This window comes from Littorina saxatilis, linkage group LG16 (genome assembly GCF_037325665.1).
Source record: "Littorina saxatilis isolate snail1 linkage group LG16, US_GU_Lsax_2.0, whole genome shotgun sequence".
NCBI classification, from domain to species: Eukaryota; Metazoa; Mollusca; class Gastropoda; order Littorinimorpha; family Littorinidae; genus Littorina; species Littorina saxatilis.
The window spans coordinates 7293509-7308239 of record NC_090260.1 but is presented as its reverse complement, the minus strand read 5'-3'; the positions used below and the strand labels follow the sequence as shown (position 1 = coordinate 7308239).

Below are 14731 nucleotides of genomic sequence, written 5' to 3'. Positions count from 1 at the left end.
CATACAGTGCATCGTTCGATGAAGGGTTAAGAACGAGACGTACAAAGAAACCCACGAAGATAACACCGAAGACATACACACAGTCGGCACAGTAACTAGACCAGAAGAGAGAGAGGAGATGTGTGTGTGTTAACTTTGTGTGTGTGTGGGGGGGGTGGGGGTGGGGTGTGGTTGGTGTTATTTGTGAGAGATGGTGAAAGATAACAAGTCGCGTAAGGCGAAAATACAATATTTAGTCAAGTAGCTGTCGAACTCACAGAATGAAACTGAACGCAATGCCATTTTTCAGCAAGACCGTATACTCGTAGCATCGTCAGTCCACCGCTCATGGCAAAGGCAGTGAAATTGACAAGAAGAGCGGGGTAGTAGTTGCGCTAAGAAGGATAGCACGCTTTTCTGTACCTCTCTTTGTTTTAACTTTCTGAGCGTGTTTTTAATCCAAACATATCATATCCATATGTTTTTGGAATCAGGAACCGACAAGGAATAAGATGAAAGTGTTTTTAAATTGATTTCGACAATTTAATTTTGATAATAATTTTTATATATTTAATTTTCAGAGCTTGTTTTTAATCCGAATATAACATATTTATATGTTTTTGGAATCAGCAAATGATGGAGAATAAGATAAACGTAAATTTGGATCGTTGTATAAATTTTAAATTTTTTTTACAATTTTCAGATTTTTAATGACCAAAGTCATTAATTAATTTTTAAGCCATCAAGCTGAAATGCAATACCGAAGTCCGGGCTTCGTTGAAGATTACTTGACCAAAATTTCAACCAATTTGGTTGAAAAATGAGGGCGTGACAGTGCCGCCTCAACTTTCACGAAAAGCCGGATATGACGTCATCAAAGACATTTATCAAAAAAATGAAAAAAACGTTCGGGGATTTCATACCCAGGAACTCTCATGTCAAATTTCATAAAGATCGGTCCAGTAGTTTAGTCTGAATCGCTCTACACACACACACACACACACACACACACACACACACACACAGACACACAGACACACGCACATACACCACGACCCTCGTTTCGATTCCCCCTCGATGTTAAAATATTTAGTCAAAACTTGACTAAATATAAAAAGGACACAGGTACAGAGACAAGAGGGAGAAAACAAAGAATTTTTTTTTTTTGGGGGGGGGGGGAGGAGGAGGGGGGGGGGTGAGCGCACTTAATGTGCATTAGTAATGAGAATAATAGTGATAATGATAATAATATTAATAATAATAATAATAATAATAATAAGAAGAAGAATAATGATAAAATGATAATAATAATTATGCTCAAAAACTTCAAACCCTTTCCGACGAAAAAAAAACCAACAACGCCCTTCTTTGACATAATGGCAAATACATGACTGACGTATCTTTCCATTGTTGCTGCTCAAATACTTCACTAAAAATAGTTGCCGACAGATCGCCACCGGCTTCGTGTTGTATAATTATAACTAATGCTGGTCCTAAGTTCTTTGAAGTTGAGACTATCCTAGCAGTTCTGCTATCATCCAACACAACCATCACCATTTTGATTTATGGAGCTGAAATTGTGTATAATTAAAGAATAAAGTAACATAAATGATACAGGTCAAGGCAGTGCCTGCTTCAAAGTGGTTGTACAGTTGGTATGCATTAGGCCAAAAAAAAAAATTTGTCTGTTTAGGGTAACCCGACCGACCCTATCGATTTGGCGCCGACCCAAAAACTTTTTTTTGATTTCAAAAAAAAAAAAAAAAAAAAAGAGGTAAAAATGCTAAAAAAAGACATTTGGCGTTTCTTTCTCTCCCTTTCTCTCTGTTTTATTTATACGTTAGTTTTGAAACATGTATTCATCAAATATAAGAAGTGAATGTTCAGCCAACATTTACAACAACAAAAAAACAAAACAAAACAAAAAAAACAAAAAAAAAAACTACCTACCGACCCTACTTTTTTTGGTCATGTTACCCTAAACAGACAATTTTTTTTTTTTTGGCCTTAATGTCTGTATTCAGTCAATGTCGAAGTTTTGTCATAACTTCCGTAATTTTCATCATTGAAAATTGACATTTTGTATTATGTGAGAATGGACGATGATCTAACAAAAAATATAAAAATAAAGTATGTAAGTGCTATGGATCACACACACACACAGAGGAATGAGTGGCTCTGCATCCGACTGACTGTGTTCGAACGAATGACTCCGTATCCGACATTGTTTTTAATCACTGAAGTGTGAAATTTTGTATAATGTAAGAACTGACGATGGAATGACTAGAAACATACAGATAAATCATATAACAGCTATGAATCTCAGTAGCGTCCACTTAAAATTGGTAGTGCGCAGTTTTAGTCACTGCCGGATTTTGTCGGATTTGAGAGTAGCGCATTAGCTCGACTAAAACACGTCATAACTACTGAAATGTTCAACACTCAAGCTTGAAATTTTGTATTATGTAAGAATGGACAATGAACTATATAGACTATAAAAATAAATTATGTAAGTGTTATCGATCACTCTACTTCAAACTAGGCGCCAGCACGCGCCAGCCAGTTGAACCATAGCACTTATATACTTTATTTTTATATTTCTAGTTAGTTCATCGTCCATTCTCACATAATACAAAATTTCAAACTTCAATGATGAAAAATACGGAAGTTATGACGAGTTTAAGGAGAGCTAATGCACTACTCTCAAATCCGACGATTTCCGCCATTGACTAAACAGCCTGCAAGCTACCACTTTGAAGTAGACGCTACCCGGTGATCCATAACACTTACATAATTTATTTTTATAGTCTATATAGTTAATTGTCCATTCTTACATAATACAAAATTTCAAGCTTGAGTGTTGAACATTTCAGTAGTTATGACGGGTTTTAGGCGAGCTAATGCGCTACTCTCAAATCCGACAAAATCCGGACTAAAACTGCGCGCTACCAAATTTAAGTGGACGCTACTGAGATTCATAGCTGTTATATAATATAATTTATATGTATGTTTCTAGTCATTCCATCGTCAGTTCTTACATTATACAAAATTTCAAACTTCAGTGATAAAATTTACGATAGCTAAGACGCGTTATAGGAGAGCTATCCTAGCTAAGGCCGTGGCTCCATGTCCGACAATCGTCGGATTTGAGAGTAGTGCATTAGCTCTCCTTAAACTCGTCATAACTTCCGTATTTTTTATCATTGAAGTTTGAAATTTTGTATTATGTGAGAATGGACGATGAACTAACTAGAAATATAAAAATAAAGTATATAAGTGCTATGGTTCAAGCTGGCGCGTGCTGGCTGGCGCGTGCTAGCGCGTGCTAGCGCGTGCTGGCGCGTAGTTTAGTCGGACCGGATGTCCCTCTTGAACAAAACGTCGTCTGCTACAACTTTGACAAAAATGTCTTTTTTGACATAACAAAATTAGAAGGTATATACCACAGTAAAATTAACAGCTGTTGCTTTGTTCTAAATATAAATCTGGACATTCTCCCTAAAGTTTTAACCATTGAATAAAACTTATGCAAATGAAAAACGAAATCGTATTTTCGGTTTCTTGAGAAATAATGTCCATTCAAACAAATCGTCGTCTGCTACAACTTGAAAAACAAAATGTCTGTTTTCAGTGTGAATGAAATTTGAAGCTATCAATCTCCATAACATTAATTTCAATTTTACTTTTTTTTAATAACAGACGCATCCATTCCCCGATGTTTAAGGCGCCGAATACATCAAGTGAATGAAATAAAAGGTTACGTCTGACTGTGAAACGAAACAGGAAACGCAGGGGAGGCCACTTTACGGATTCAAGATGACCTCCTTTCGAGCGATTCAAGTGGTCTTTCTACAGACTGCTGGTGTGCTGTGCAGACATTCACGACAAGACGTTGCATGGGCCAAGAGAAATCATCAGGTACATACCATATGTCGTGTAAAGCTCTGCACATGTTAGTAAGACACAGCGAGTCGCCGTGTGTATTTGATGTCTGTGATGCATACTCGCGGTGTCAGTGCACTTCCGCCTGTGGTCAGTGTCAGTTCAAAGGTCGTCGCAAGCTACTGACTCAGTCAGTCAGTGACAGCCTACTGACTGAGCCTGGCTACGTAGCCCCCGAATTGAGCTGGTGGCGCGCTCAGAACAGTGGCCATTATGAAGAGAGCATGAACATTTCAACTTATACATTTTTTTTTTAATTCTGCAACAGTGCAAAACTGCAAGGGTAGTGCTCATTGCAAAATTGTGTGTAACTGTGTTGCATTTTTCAGGTGCGCAAAACATTGTGTGGTGGTGTTTTTTTTAATTGATATAACTGTAGCCATGGCATGTCGTTATGCAAAATAGGTCTTGTATTGCATGAACCCACAAAACGACCGAAGACTGACGTCAGTGCAACCTATAAATCACACCTGTCAAGCTCTTGTGGACTCTCACCATAAGATGTTGGTCATAATGAATCCCTGGTACCTACAACTATCACTATGTCTCCTGACTGCACAGACCCAACATAATGAATCCCTGGTACCTACACCTATGTCTCTTGACTGTACAGACCCAACATAATGAATCCCTGGTACCTACACCTATGTCTCTTGACTGCACAGACCCAACATAATAAAATCCCTGGTACCTACACCTATGTCTCTTGACTGCACAGACCCAACATAATAAAATCCCTGGTACCTACACCTATGTCTCTTGACTGCACAGACCCAACATAATGAATCCCTGGTACCTACACCTATGTCTCTTGACTGCACAGACCCACACACAGCACACACACACACACGGCACACACACACACAGCACACACACACACAGCACACACACACACACAGCACACACACACACATACTGTTGGGTAGAAATGGTCCACTTCCTATAATTGGGAAGTACCCAGAAGTTGTTTTCCTGGCACATGGACAAATCCCTGTTTTATGACAGCAAATAAAACACAACTCAATTCCATGCCTTGCACGAGATTGGCAGGGGTCTGATCGCGTGTGTGTCTCTGTGTCAGTGTGAGTCTGTGAACTTGTAGGTGATATTACTCAGTAATAATATTAGTAGCTGAACATGATTGTATTCAAGTGGTCTCAACAAGCCTGTAAGTGTAATACTGTGCAGCAACATGTTTTGTATTGTGGCCAAGACAGACATTTTTGACATCCTACCGTTTTTGACTCACATGCGTAGCAAAAGTGAGTCTATGTACTCACCCGAGTCGTCCGTCCGTCCGGAAAACTTTAACGTTGGATATTTCTTGGACACTATTCAGTCTATCAGTACCAAATTTGGCAAGATGGTGTATGATGACAAGGCCCCAAAAAACATACATAGCATCTTGACCTTGCTTCAAGGTCAAGGTCGCAGGGGCCATAAATGTTGCCTAAAAAACAGCTATTTTTCACATTTTTCCCATTTTCTCTGAAGTTTTTGAGATTGAATACCTCACCTATATATGATATATAGGGCAAAGTAAGCCCCATCTTTTGATACCAGTTTGGTTTACCTTGCTTCAAGGTCAAGGTCACAGGAGCTCTTCAAAGTTGGATTGTATACATATTTTGAAGTGACCTTGACCCTGAACTATGGAAGATAACTGTTTCAAACTTAAAAATTATGTGGGGCACATGTTATGCTTTCATCATGAGACACATTTGGTCACATATGATCAAGGTCAAGGTCACTTTGACCCTTATGAAATGTGACCAAAATAAGGTAGTGAACCACTAAAAGTGACCATATCTCATGGTAGAAAGAGCCTGATAAGCTCCATTGTACTTCCTATGTCTTGAATTAACAGCTTTGTGTTGCATGACCTTGGATGACCTTGACCTTGGGTCAAGGTCACATGTATTTTGGTAGGAAAAATGTGTAAAGCATGTGAGTCGTATGGGCTTTGCCCTTCTTGTTTGGTTTTTTTTGACCCAGGAAATGTGGACCTGTAAATGTTTTCCACCCTGGTTCTATGACTATGAGCCTGGGAAAAACACTGGCCTGGTGTTAAATTTTGCTTACTCCATCGGGTTCTTCTTCTTCTTCTGCGTTCGTGGGCTGAAACTCCCACGTACACTCGTGTTTTTGCACGAGTGGAATTTTACGTGTATGACCGTTTTTACCCCGCCATTTAGGCAGCCATACGCCGCTTTCGGAGGAACTCCATCGGGTTCAAGATTGAATCTGCAATAGTACAAACACTTTGGTCAGACTTGACCCCTTTCTGCTGCTCTCAAATTGTTAAATATGGAGCTGGAAAAAAGTCTGATGCATTTTTCAGCCAAAAGTGTGAAGAATGCTGAATGAGAAATGTGTGAAATGCATGTTGCAGATTTTCAGTTCTGCTGCCTCCACAAGGGCCACAGTCTGGGCAACAGGGGCAGGGTGTGTGTGCAGTGAAGCGTGCAGAGTGAAGCCAAGCGTTGCCAAGCAGAGTGTGTCACCTCGAGCAGCGATGAGCACCTCCACCCCCCCCACCACACAGGCCGAGCCAGCCAATCAGGATCTGACCGTGCGTCACGACGAGAGCGGCAACCAGTTTGTCATCACAATAGGTCAAGGTGGGGGCACTTTAATTCTCTTGTTGGAAGGTGTCATGTCTGGTGATAATGTTATGAGGGAAAGTGTCATGTCTGGTGATAATGTTATAAGGGAAAGTGTCATGTCTGGTGATAAGGCAAAAAAAAAAAAATAGGTGTGGTTACGGTAACATAGCCAAATAAAATAGGGTAGGAAGGTAGGCAATCACTTTTTTTTTTAAAACTTTTTTTTCTAATGTGTACAAATTAAGCCTACTTGACAGGGAAATAAGTGTGCGACTCGGGCGCTTTCGCTTTCATTGCGTTTTTTGCACTCGTTTTCTTGTTTTTTTTGTTTTGTTTTTTACAAATGTAATAAAAAGTTATAGGGTCGGCCCCTAAAAATAGGGTAGGTCGGGTTACCGTAACCACACCTATTTTTTTTTTAGGCCTAATGTTATGAGGGAAGCAGCTGCATCTCTGTAGTCTGTACAGTATCCCTTGGAGACACTTGCTGTACCTACACAGAGCGTTGCAATCATGAATGAAGACCGTTTTCCCCACCAACATCTCGTGTTTAATACAGGAGGTGTTGGGGGGGGGGGGGAGGGGGGGGGGGGAGCGCGCGCATGATAAGAAAAAGCCTCCTGCTTGCATCAGCTGGGGGCATGAAAACAAGTTGTCCAATGATGGATTTCTGTCTTGTTCTGCTACACCTAGCAGTTGCATCCCATAGTTCAGGGGAGATAATAAGGTTGTTTTGCGTCTCATTGTTCAGTCAAGATACATGTAATAAGATTGTTTTGCATCTCATGTTTCAGGGTAGACGATGACATTTTCTTGCGTTGCATGTTTCAAGTCGCTGCAGGAATCATGTTTCAGGTGAAATAATAAAGTTGTTTGTTCTCCTTTTTCAGACCAGGCCTTGTTGCAGTACGAGCGAGGTGATGATGGAACCGTGGACCTGTGGCACACGGAGGTACCGCCAGCCTTCAGGGGCAAAGGTGTGGCCAAACTCCTCGCACAGGTGAGAGAATGAGGAAAGGTGTGGCCAAACTCCTCACACAGGTGAGAGAATGAGGACAGGTGTGGCCAAACTCCTCACACAGGTGAGAGAATGAGGAAAGGTGTGGCCAAACTCCTCACACAGGTGAGAGAATGAGGACAGGTGTGGCCAAACTCCTCACACAGGTGAGAGAATGAGGGAAGTTGCTTGGTTATGGTTTTGTTGGCCATCCATGACTGATGCAAGTTTGGTTCCAACAGTGGTCTGATTGTGTGAGCATCAATGGTAGAGGTAAACTATTGCAGTGTTGAATGTGACAACACTCAGTAGTCATGCTTCAAGCATACACACAAGAGTCTATTTTCACAGGAGGAGGTGGTATTTGGTTACTGGTGTTAATTCACGCTGACCATGACACCAGGGCAAGAGCACTCGTTCCAAGTTACTCGATACATTCTGTGAACTTATTACACGACTGAATAGTTAATAATATTAATATGGATGCTATTGTGATGGTGTTTGTGCAAATCATACATGATACGTGTGTTATGTGTTGAGGGTTTAGCCTGGGAGAAAAGGGCAATGGGACATTTGTCCCCCTCAGCCAAATTCCCATGGGACATAGTCGAAGGCAAGACGCGCATACGAGGCCTGTATGCGGTTTTTTGTTGTTACCGAAGATGCAATATGGTGCAATATGGTGCCATCTGAGAATTAGCCGCTATATCGTGTTATCTGTGTAAAGTGTACATTTGATGGCGCAGTGGTACGTAATCTCAATGCGCCCTTTGACGCACTGAAGGGAATAGTGGTGGGACATTTTCAGATTTGATGCGCCAATGACGCAGGGTGCACTAGTAAATGAAACCCTGTGTGTTGATGTGTGTGTTAGTTTAATCTTCACCTTCCTGGGTCTTTGACAACCAGGACTAACTAAAGTGTCTGGATCTCTAAAACTATTCTGAGATTTTGATTGAGACTTCATGTAATCCCCTAACACCATTGAACCTTCCTATCGATCAATTTTTGAAGGATTTTCTTTGTAAACAAACAATTAAACACTGACGTAAGTTAATTGAACTATACACAGTCCCGATGTTGTGTCGTGAACTAGCCATATGTAATTAAAGAAGGTATGTTACAGTGTTTATCCCTATTGGGATGGCGTTGGTTGTAGACGACCCATGCTCTGTAGAGAGCTGGTAAAGAGTTTATCCCTATTCAGATGGCGTGGGTCGTGTACAACCTTTACTTTTTACGTTGAATCCTTCTTTAGAAAGTATGTGTCCTACATGGCGTGATCCGGTGAAGGTTTAAGCATCCACACACTAGATAGTCTACTTTCACAGCAGCAGGTTGTCCGTTACTTCACAGTGGCCTGTATACAAGGGGGAGAGCACTCTAGATGGTCTACTTTCACAGCAGCAGGTTGTCGTCCGTTACTTCACAGTGGCCTTCATACAAGGGGAGAGCACTCTAGATGGTCTACTTTCACAGCAGCAGGTTGTCGTCCGTTACTTCACAGTGGCCTTCATACAAGGGGAGAGCACTCTAGATGGTCTACTTTCACAGCAGCAGGTTGTGGTCCGTTACTTCACAGTGGCCTTCATACAAGGGGAGAGCACTCTAGATGGTCTACTTTCACAGCAGCAGGTTGTGGTCCGTTACTTCACAGTGGCCTTCATACAAGGGGGACTGAGAGCACACTAGATGGTCTACTTTCACAGCAGCAGGTTGTGGTCCGTTACTTCACAGTGGCCTTCATACAAGGGGAGAGCACTCTAGATGGTCTACTTTCACAGCAGCAGGTTGTCGTCCGTTACTTCACAGTGGCCTTCATACAAGGGGAGAGCACTCTAGATGGTCTACTTTCACAGCAGCAGGTTGTGGTCCGTTACTTCACAGTGGCCTTCATACAAGGGGAGAGCACTCTAGATGGTCTACTTTCACAGCAGCAGGTTGTCGTCCGTTACTTCACAGTGGCCTTCATACAAGGGGAGAGCACTCTTAGGACACTCAATGCATTGTGTCAATTCATTACACTGCATAGTAGTTAACGTGTTATTTAAGTAAACATTGGACATTTCTTCTTTGAGCCATGTGACGTCAGAGTAAGTTTGAAACTGATATTGAGGCGGCTGGCCGAGACTACAAGGGAGGCCATGTTTGTGTGCATTCAATCTAGAGAGAAAAAGAAAGCACTTCTGACTAAAATTGAACCAGACATAAATGGTGTTTGTATTTCTGACCAAACTATAACATTTTACGCAGATCTCAAGAATGATTGCTGGTGCGGTCTCGGAGGTACGCTGACTGTGTGCAAATTGACAGCTTTTGATCAAAAATACAAATCACATAATTATAAGAGATGTTATAGTTAGGTGTGATAGTGTGGTGTGTGTGTAAAGTGTGCATGATACAGATGTTGTGTGTTGATGTGTGTGCGTGTTGCGTTGTTATTGTGATGGTGTGTGTGTTGCGTTGTTATTGTGATGGTGTGCGTGTTGCATTGTTATTGTGATAGTGTGTGTGTAAAGTGTACATGATACAGATGTGTTGTTGTTGCAGGCGGCACTGGATCACTTCGCAGGGACGTCAACCCCCATGCGTCTGTCGTGTACCTACCTGCAGAAATACGCCACAGACTTCCCCCAGCCCTCGCATCAACAATTCATATTAGCAGACTGACTGAATCTGTCGAGTTGCTTTGCCTTGTAGCCTCTGTACCCCGCAGACAGTTCATGTCAGGTCCCTGCCCCCCTGTGTTCAATCAGCCACACCTAGAAACCCAAACTATTTTGCACGCATGATTGTCTAGAATATGATCAGTACTGTTAGTGGAAAAAATCCAACGAGAAAAAATTCCTAGACTACTTTTCTTCACAAGCGCATCCCAAAGCTGATCCATTTTTTTGACACATGATTACAGTTTTTGTCGGTAAATATTGAAAGAAGCATGTATTTTAAATGTATTGATAAACTTGATTATTGGCGCGACAGACGCGTGCGAAGCATGTTTGAATCATGGATGTTCAAATGCTGTGTGGAGTACGCTCAAGTACACCAAGTTTGTTTGAGAATACTCCAAATGCAAAACAGGGGTTCCCCGGTCTGACTACCACTGACAGGAGTGCTGGCTGTGGCGTTGGTCATGCATTCACAAGCTGGACATTTCCAAAAGAGGAATTAATTTTTTTTATTTTTTTTTTATCTCCCCTAACTTTAGTACTTTGATTTGAAAGTTTAATTTGTAATCTTGGATCTAATACACTGGGTGTTTTTTTTGCGCCATTACAAATGTATAATTATGGAGGCAGAGAACTATGTGTGTTTTATTGGCTATCTCCCCCGGCTCCAGTGCATTGATTTAACAACTCAATTTTTAATCCTGAATCTAATACACTTGGTCTTTTATTGCGCCATCACAAATGTATAATTATGGATGCAGTGAAAGCGTGTGTGGTTCTGACACAGTAGTGTGTTGTGTATGTCTGGATGAGGTGAGATGAGTGTAGTCTGATGAGGCAGTGAAAGGTGTGTGGTCCTGACAGTAGTGTGTTGTGTATGTCTGGATGAGGTGAGATGAGTGTAGTCTGATGAGGCAGTGAAAGGTGTGTGGTTCTGACACAGTAGTGTGTTGTGTATGTCTGGATGAGGTGAGATGAGTGTAGTCTGATGAGGCAGTGAAAGGTGTGTGGTCCTGACAGAGTAGTGTGTTGTGTATGTCTGGATGAGGTGAGATGAGTGTAGTCTGATGAGGCAATGAAAGGTGTGTGGTCCTGACACAGTAGTGTGTTGTGTATGTCTGGATGAGGTGAGATGAGTGTAGTCTGATGAGGCAGTGAAAGGTGTGTGGTCCTGACACAGTAGTGTGTTGTGTATGTCTGGATGAGGTGAGATGAGTGTAGTCTGATGAGGCAATGAAAGGTGTGTGGTCCTGACAGAGTAGTGTGTTGTGTATGTCTGGATGAGGTGAGATGAGTGTAGTCTGATGAGGCAGTGAAAGGTGTGTGGTCCTGACAGTAGTGTGTTGTGTATGTCTGGATGAGGTGAGATGAGTGTAGTCTGATGAGGCAGTGAAAGGTGTGTGGTTCTGACAGATTAGTGTGTTGTGTATGTCTGGATGAGGTGAGATGAGTGTAGTCTGATGAGGCAGTGAAAGGTGTGTGGTCCTGACAGTAGTGTGTTGTGTATGTCTGGATGAGGCGAGATGAGTGTAGTCTGATGAGGCAGTGAAAGGTGTGTGGTTTTGACACAGTAGTGTGTTGTGTATGTCTGGATGAGGCGAGATGAGTGTAGTCTGATGAGGCAGTGAAAGGTGTGTGGTTCTGACACAGTAGTGTGTTGTGTATGTCTAGATGAGGTGAGATGAGTAGTCTGATGAGGCAGTGAAAGGTGTGTGGTTCTGATACAGTAGTGTGTTGTGTATGTCTGGATGAGGTGAGATGAGTGTAGTCTGATGAGGCAGTGAAAGGTGTGTGGTTCTGACATAGTAGTGTGTTGTGTATGTCTGGATGAGGTGAGATGATTGTAGTCTGATGAGGCAGTGAAAGGTGTGTGGTCCTGACAGATTAGTGTGTTGTGTATGTCTGGATGAGGTGAGATGAGTGTAGTCTGATGAGGCAATGAAAGGTGTGTGGTCCTGACACAGTAGTGTGTTGTGTATGTCTGGATGAGGTGAGATGAGTGTAGTCTGATGAGGCAGTGAAAGGTGTGGGGTTTTGACACAGTAGTGTGTTGTGTATGTCTGGATGAGGTGAGATGAGTGTAGTCTGATGAGGCAGTGAAAGGTGTGTGGTCCTGACACAGTAGTGTGTTGTGTATGTCTGGATGAGGTGAGATGAGTGTAGTCTGATGAGGCAGTGAAAGGTGTGTGGTCCTGACAGAGTAGTGTGTTGTGTATGTCTGGATGAGGTGAGATGAGTGTAGTCTGATGAGGCAGTGAAAGGTGTGTGGTTCTGACAGTAGTGTGTTGTGTATGTCTGGATGAGGTGAGATGATTGTAGTCTGATGAGGCAGTGAAAGGTGTGTGGTTCTGATACAGTAGTGTGTTGTGTATGTCTGGATGAGGTGAGATGAGTGTAGTCTGATGAGGCAGTGAAAGGTGTGTGGTTCTGATACAGTAGTGTGTTGTGTATGTCTGGATGAGGCGAGATGAGTGTAGTCTGATGAGGCAGTGAAAGGTGTGTGGTTCTGATACAGTAGTGTGTTGTGTATGTCTGGATGAGGTGAGATGAGTGTAGTCTGATGAGGCAGTGAAAGGTGTGTGGTTCTGACACAGTAGTGTGTTGTGTATGTCTGGATGAGGTGAGATGAGTGTAGTCTGATGAGGCAGTGAAAGGTGTGTGGTCCTGACAGTAGTGTGTTGTGTATGTCTGGATGAGGTGAGATGAGTGTAGTCTGATGAGGCAGTGAAAGGTGTGTGGTCCTGACAGTAGTGTGTTGTGTATGTCTGGATGAGGTGAGATGAGTGTAGTCTGATGAGGCAGTGAAAGGTGTGTGATCCTGACAGTAGTGTGTTGTGTATGTCTGGATGAGGTGAGATGATTGTAGTCTGATGAGGCAGTGAAAGGTGTGTGGTCCTGACAGTAGTGTGTTGTGTATGTCTTGATGAGGTGAGATGAGTGTAGTCTGATGAGGCAGTGAAAGGTGTGTGGTCCTGACAGTAGTGTGTTGTGTATGTCTGGATGAGGTGAGATGAGTGTAGTCTGATGAGGCAGTGAAAGGTGTGTGGTCCTGACAGTAGTGTGTTGTGTATGTCTTGATGAGGTGAGATGAGTGTAGTCTGATGAGGCAGTGAAAGGTGTGTGGTCCTGACAGTAGTGTGTTGTGTATGTCTGGATGAGGTGAGATGAGTGTAGTCTGATGAGGCAGTGAAAGGTGTGTGGTTCTGACAGAGTAGTGTGTTGTGTATGTCTGGATGAGGTGAGATGAGTGTAGTCTGATGAGGCAGTGAAAGGTGTGTGGTTCTGACACAGTAGTGTGTTGTGTATGTCTAGATGAGTGTAGTCTGATGAGGCAGTGAAAGGTGTGTGGTCCTGACAGTAGTGTGTTGTGTATGTCTGGATGAGGTGAGATGATTGTAGTCTGATGAGGCAGTGAAAGGTGTGTGGTCCTGACAGTAGTGTGTTGTGTATGTCTGGATGAGGTGAGATGAGTGTAGTCTGATGAGGCAGTGAAAGGTGTGTGGTTCTGACAGAGTAGTGTGTTGTGTATGTCTGGATGAGGTGAGTGTAGTCTGATGAGGTGAGATGATTGTAGTCTGATGAGGTGAGATGATTGTAGTCTGATGAGGCATGCAGTGTCTGTGATTGATAATGTTAAAAATGGATTCATGTCTTATTAATTTATTTGATTCATTGTACTATGCAATACACTGGAACATCCCTTTAAGACAATGTGTAATGTTACTGTTACCTGTCCGGTGTTTTGGCCTAAACAGAGGAGATGAAAAATATGGCTGTAGTTTTGGTGTTCTGAAGATTAACAATAAAATTTGGTAAAGACCATTTGCTGGCTATTGTGTTAAAAAACTACTGCTGAGCAGTAAATAAACTTATTTATCCTACATATATATACGTGTGACATACCCATAGCTACTAACCCAATCGATTTTCACGAAAAGGAATTTTCTTTAAATAATTTGTGAAATCGAAAGCAGCCTCTTTTTTCGGACGAAACTGGTGAAAAGACGCTCTGGTTAACTGAGACCAGCCAATGTCAATGTGCGCATGTACAGAAAATAAGTTGTGCTTCTTTCCGGTTTTGGCCTTCTAAAAATGCAGCCGAAAATGGCAACAAAAAAGATCAAAAACCAAAGACTAACGTGAGGTTTTTACAAATCAACCGCAATTTTTAGCATAAAATTAACAATTAACATACCAGAATATTTATTTTTTAGCACCATCACTCTTTAAAAACTCTTCGACCCCCGGACCCCCACAGGAATTTCATAGTCAAAAGGTTGACAGCCATGCATACCACTCATGTCATAACTACATTGGGTGTGCACGTTAAAGATCCCACGATTGACAAAAGGGTCTTTCCTGGCAAAATTGTATAGGCATAGATAAAAAATGTCCACCAAAATACCCGTGTGACTTGGAATAATAGGCCGTGAAAAGTAGGATATGCGCTAAAATGGCTGCGATCTGCTGGTCGATGCGAATGCGTGATGTATTGTGTAAAAAATTCCATCTCACACGGCATAAATAGATCCCTGCGC

The 14731-nt window shown here is 42.1% G+C and overlaps 1 protein-coding gene across 4 annotated transcripts; it reads left to right on the top strand.

The window, feature by feature from the left end:
* Positions 1–3740: 3740 nt before the first annotated feature.
* LOC138950285 (protein NATD1-like) lies at positions 3741–14015 on the top strand. Of its 4 annotated transcripts, XR_011450592.1 has the most exons (6): positions 3741–3897; positions 6314–6542; positions 7418–7527; positions 10075–10950; positions 11108–11162; positions 13734–14015. XR_011450592.1 is itself a non-coding variant. In XM_070322035.1 (4 exons), the coding sequence occupies exons 1-4, from the start codon at positions 3796–3798 to the stop codon at positions 10192–10194; spliced, it is 561 nt and encodes a 186-aa protein (XP_070178136.1). In that variant the 5' UTR covers positions 3741–3795; the 3' UTR covers positions 10195–11072. The 4 variants fall into 4 exon arrangements, 2 of the variants coding, with proteins under 2 accessions (XP_070178136.1, XP_070178137.1); XR_011450591.1 differs by lacking the exon at positions 13734–14015 and having other exon boundaries at positions 10075–11006; positions 11089–11137; XM_070322035.1 differs by lacking the exons at positions 11108–11162; positions 13734–14015 and having other exon boundaries at positions 10075–11072.
* The last annotated feature ends 716 nt before the right edge of the window (positions 14016–14731 follow it).

What these genes read in the sequence shown, in the direction of transcription:
- LOC138950285 (XM_070322035.1), top strand. Translation starts at nt 3,796, where the DNA reads ATGACCTCCTTTCGAGCGATTCAAGTGGTCTTTCTACAGACTGCTGGT. An exon ending in GGGCCAAGAGAAATCATCAG is followed by an intron (nt 3,898 to 6,313) that starts GTACATACCATA and finishes TGCATGTTGCAG; the next exon opens with ATTTTCAGTTCTGCTGCCTC. An exon ending in TGGCCAAACTCCTCGCACAG is followed by an intron (nt 7,528 to 10,074) that starts GTGAGAGAATGA and finishes TTGTTGTTGCAG; the next exon opens with GCGGCACTGGATCACTTCGC.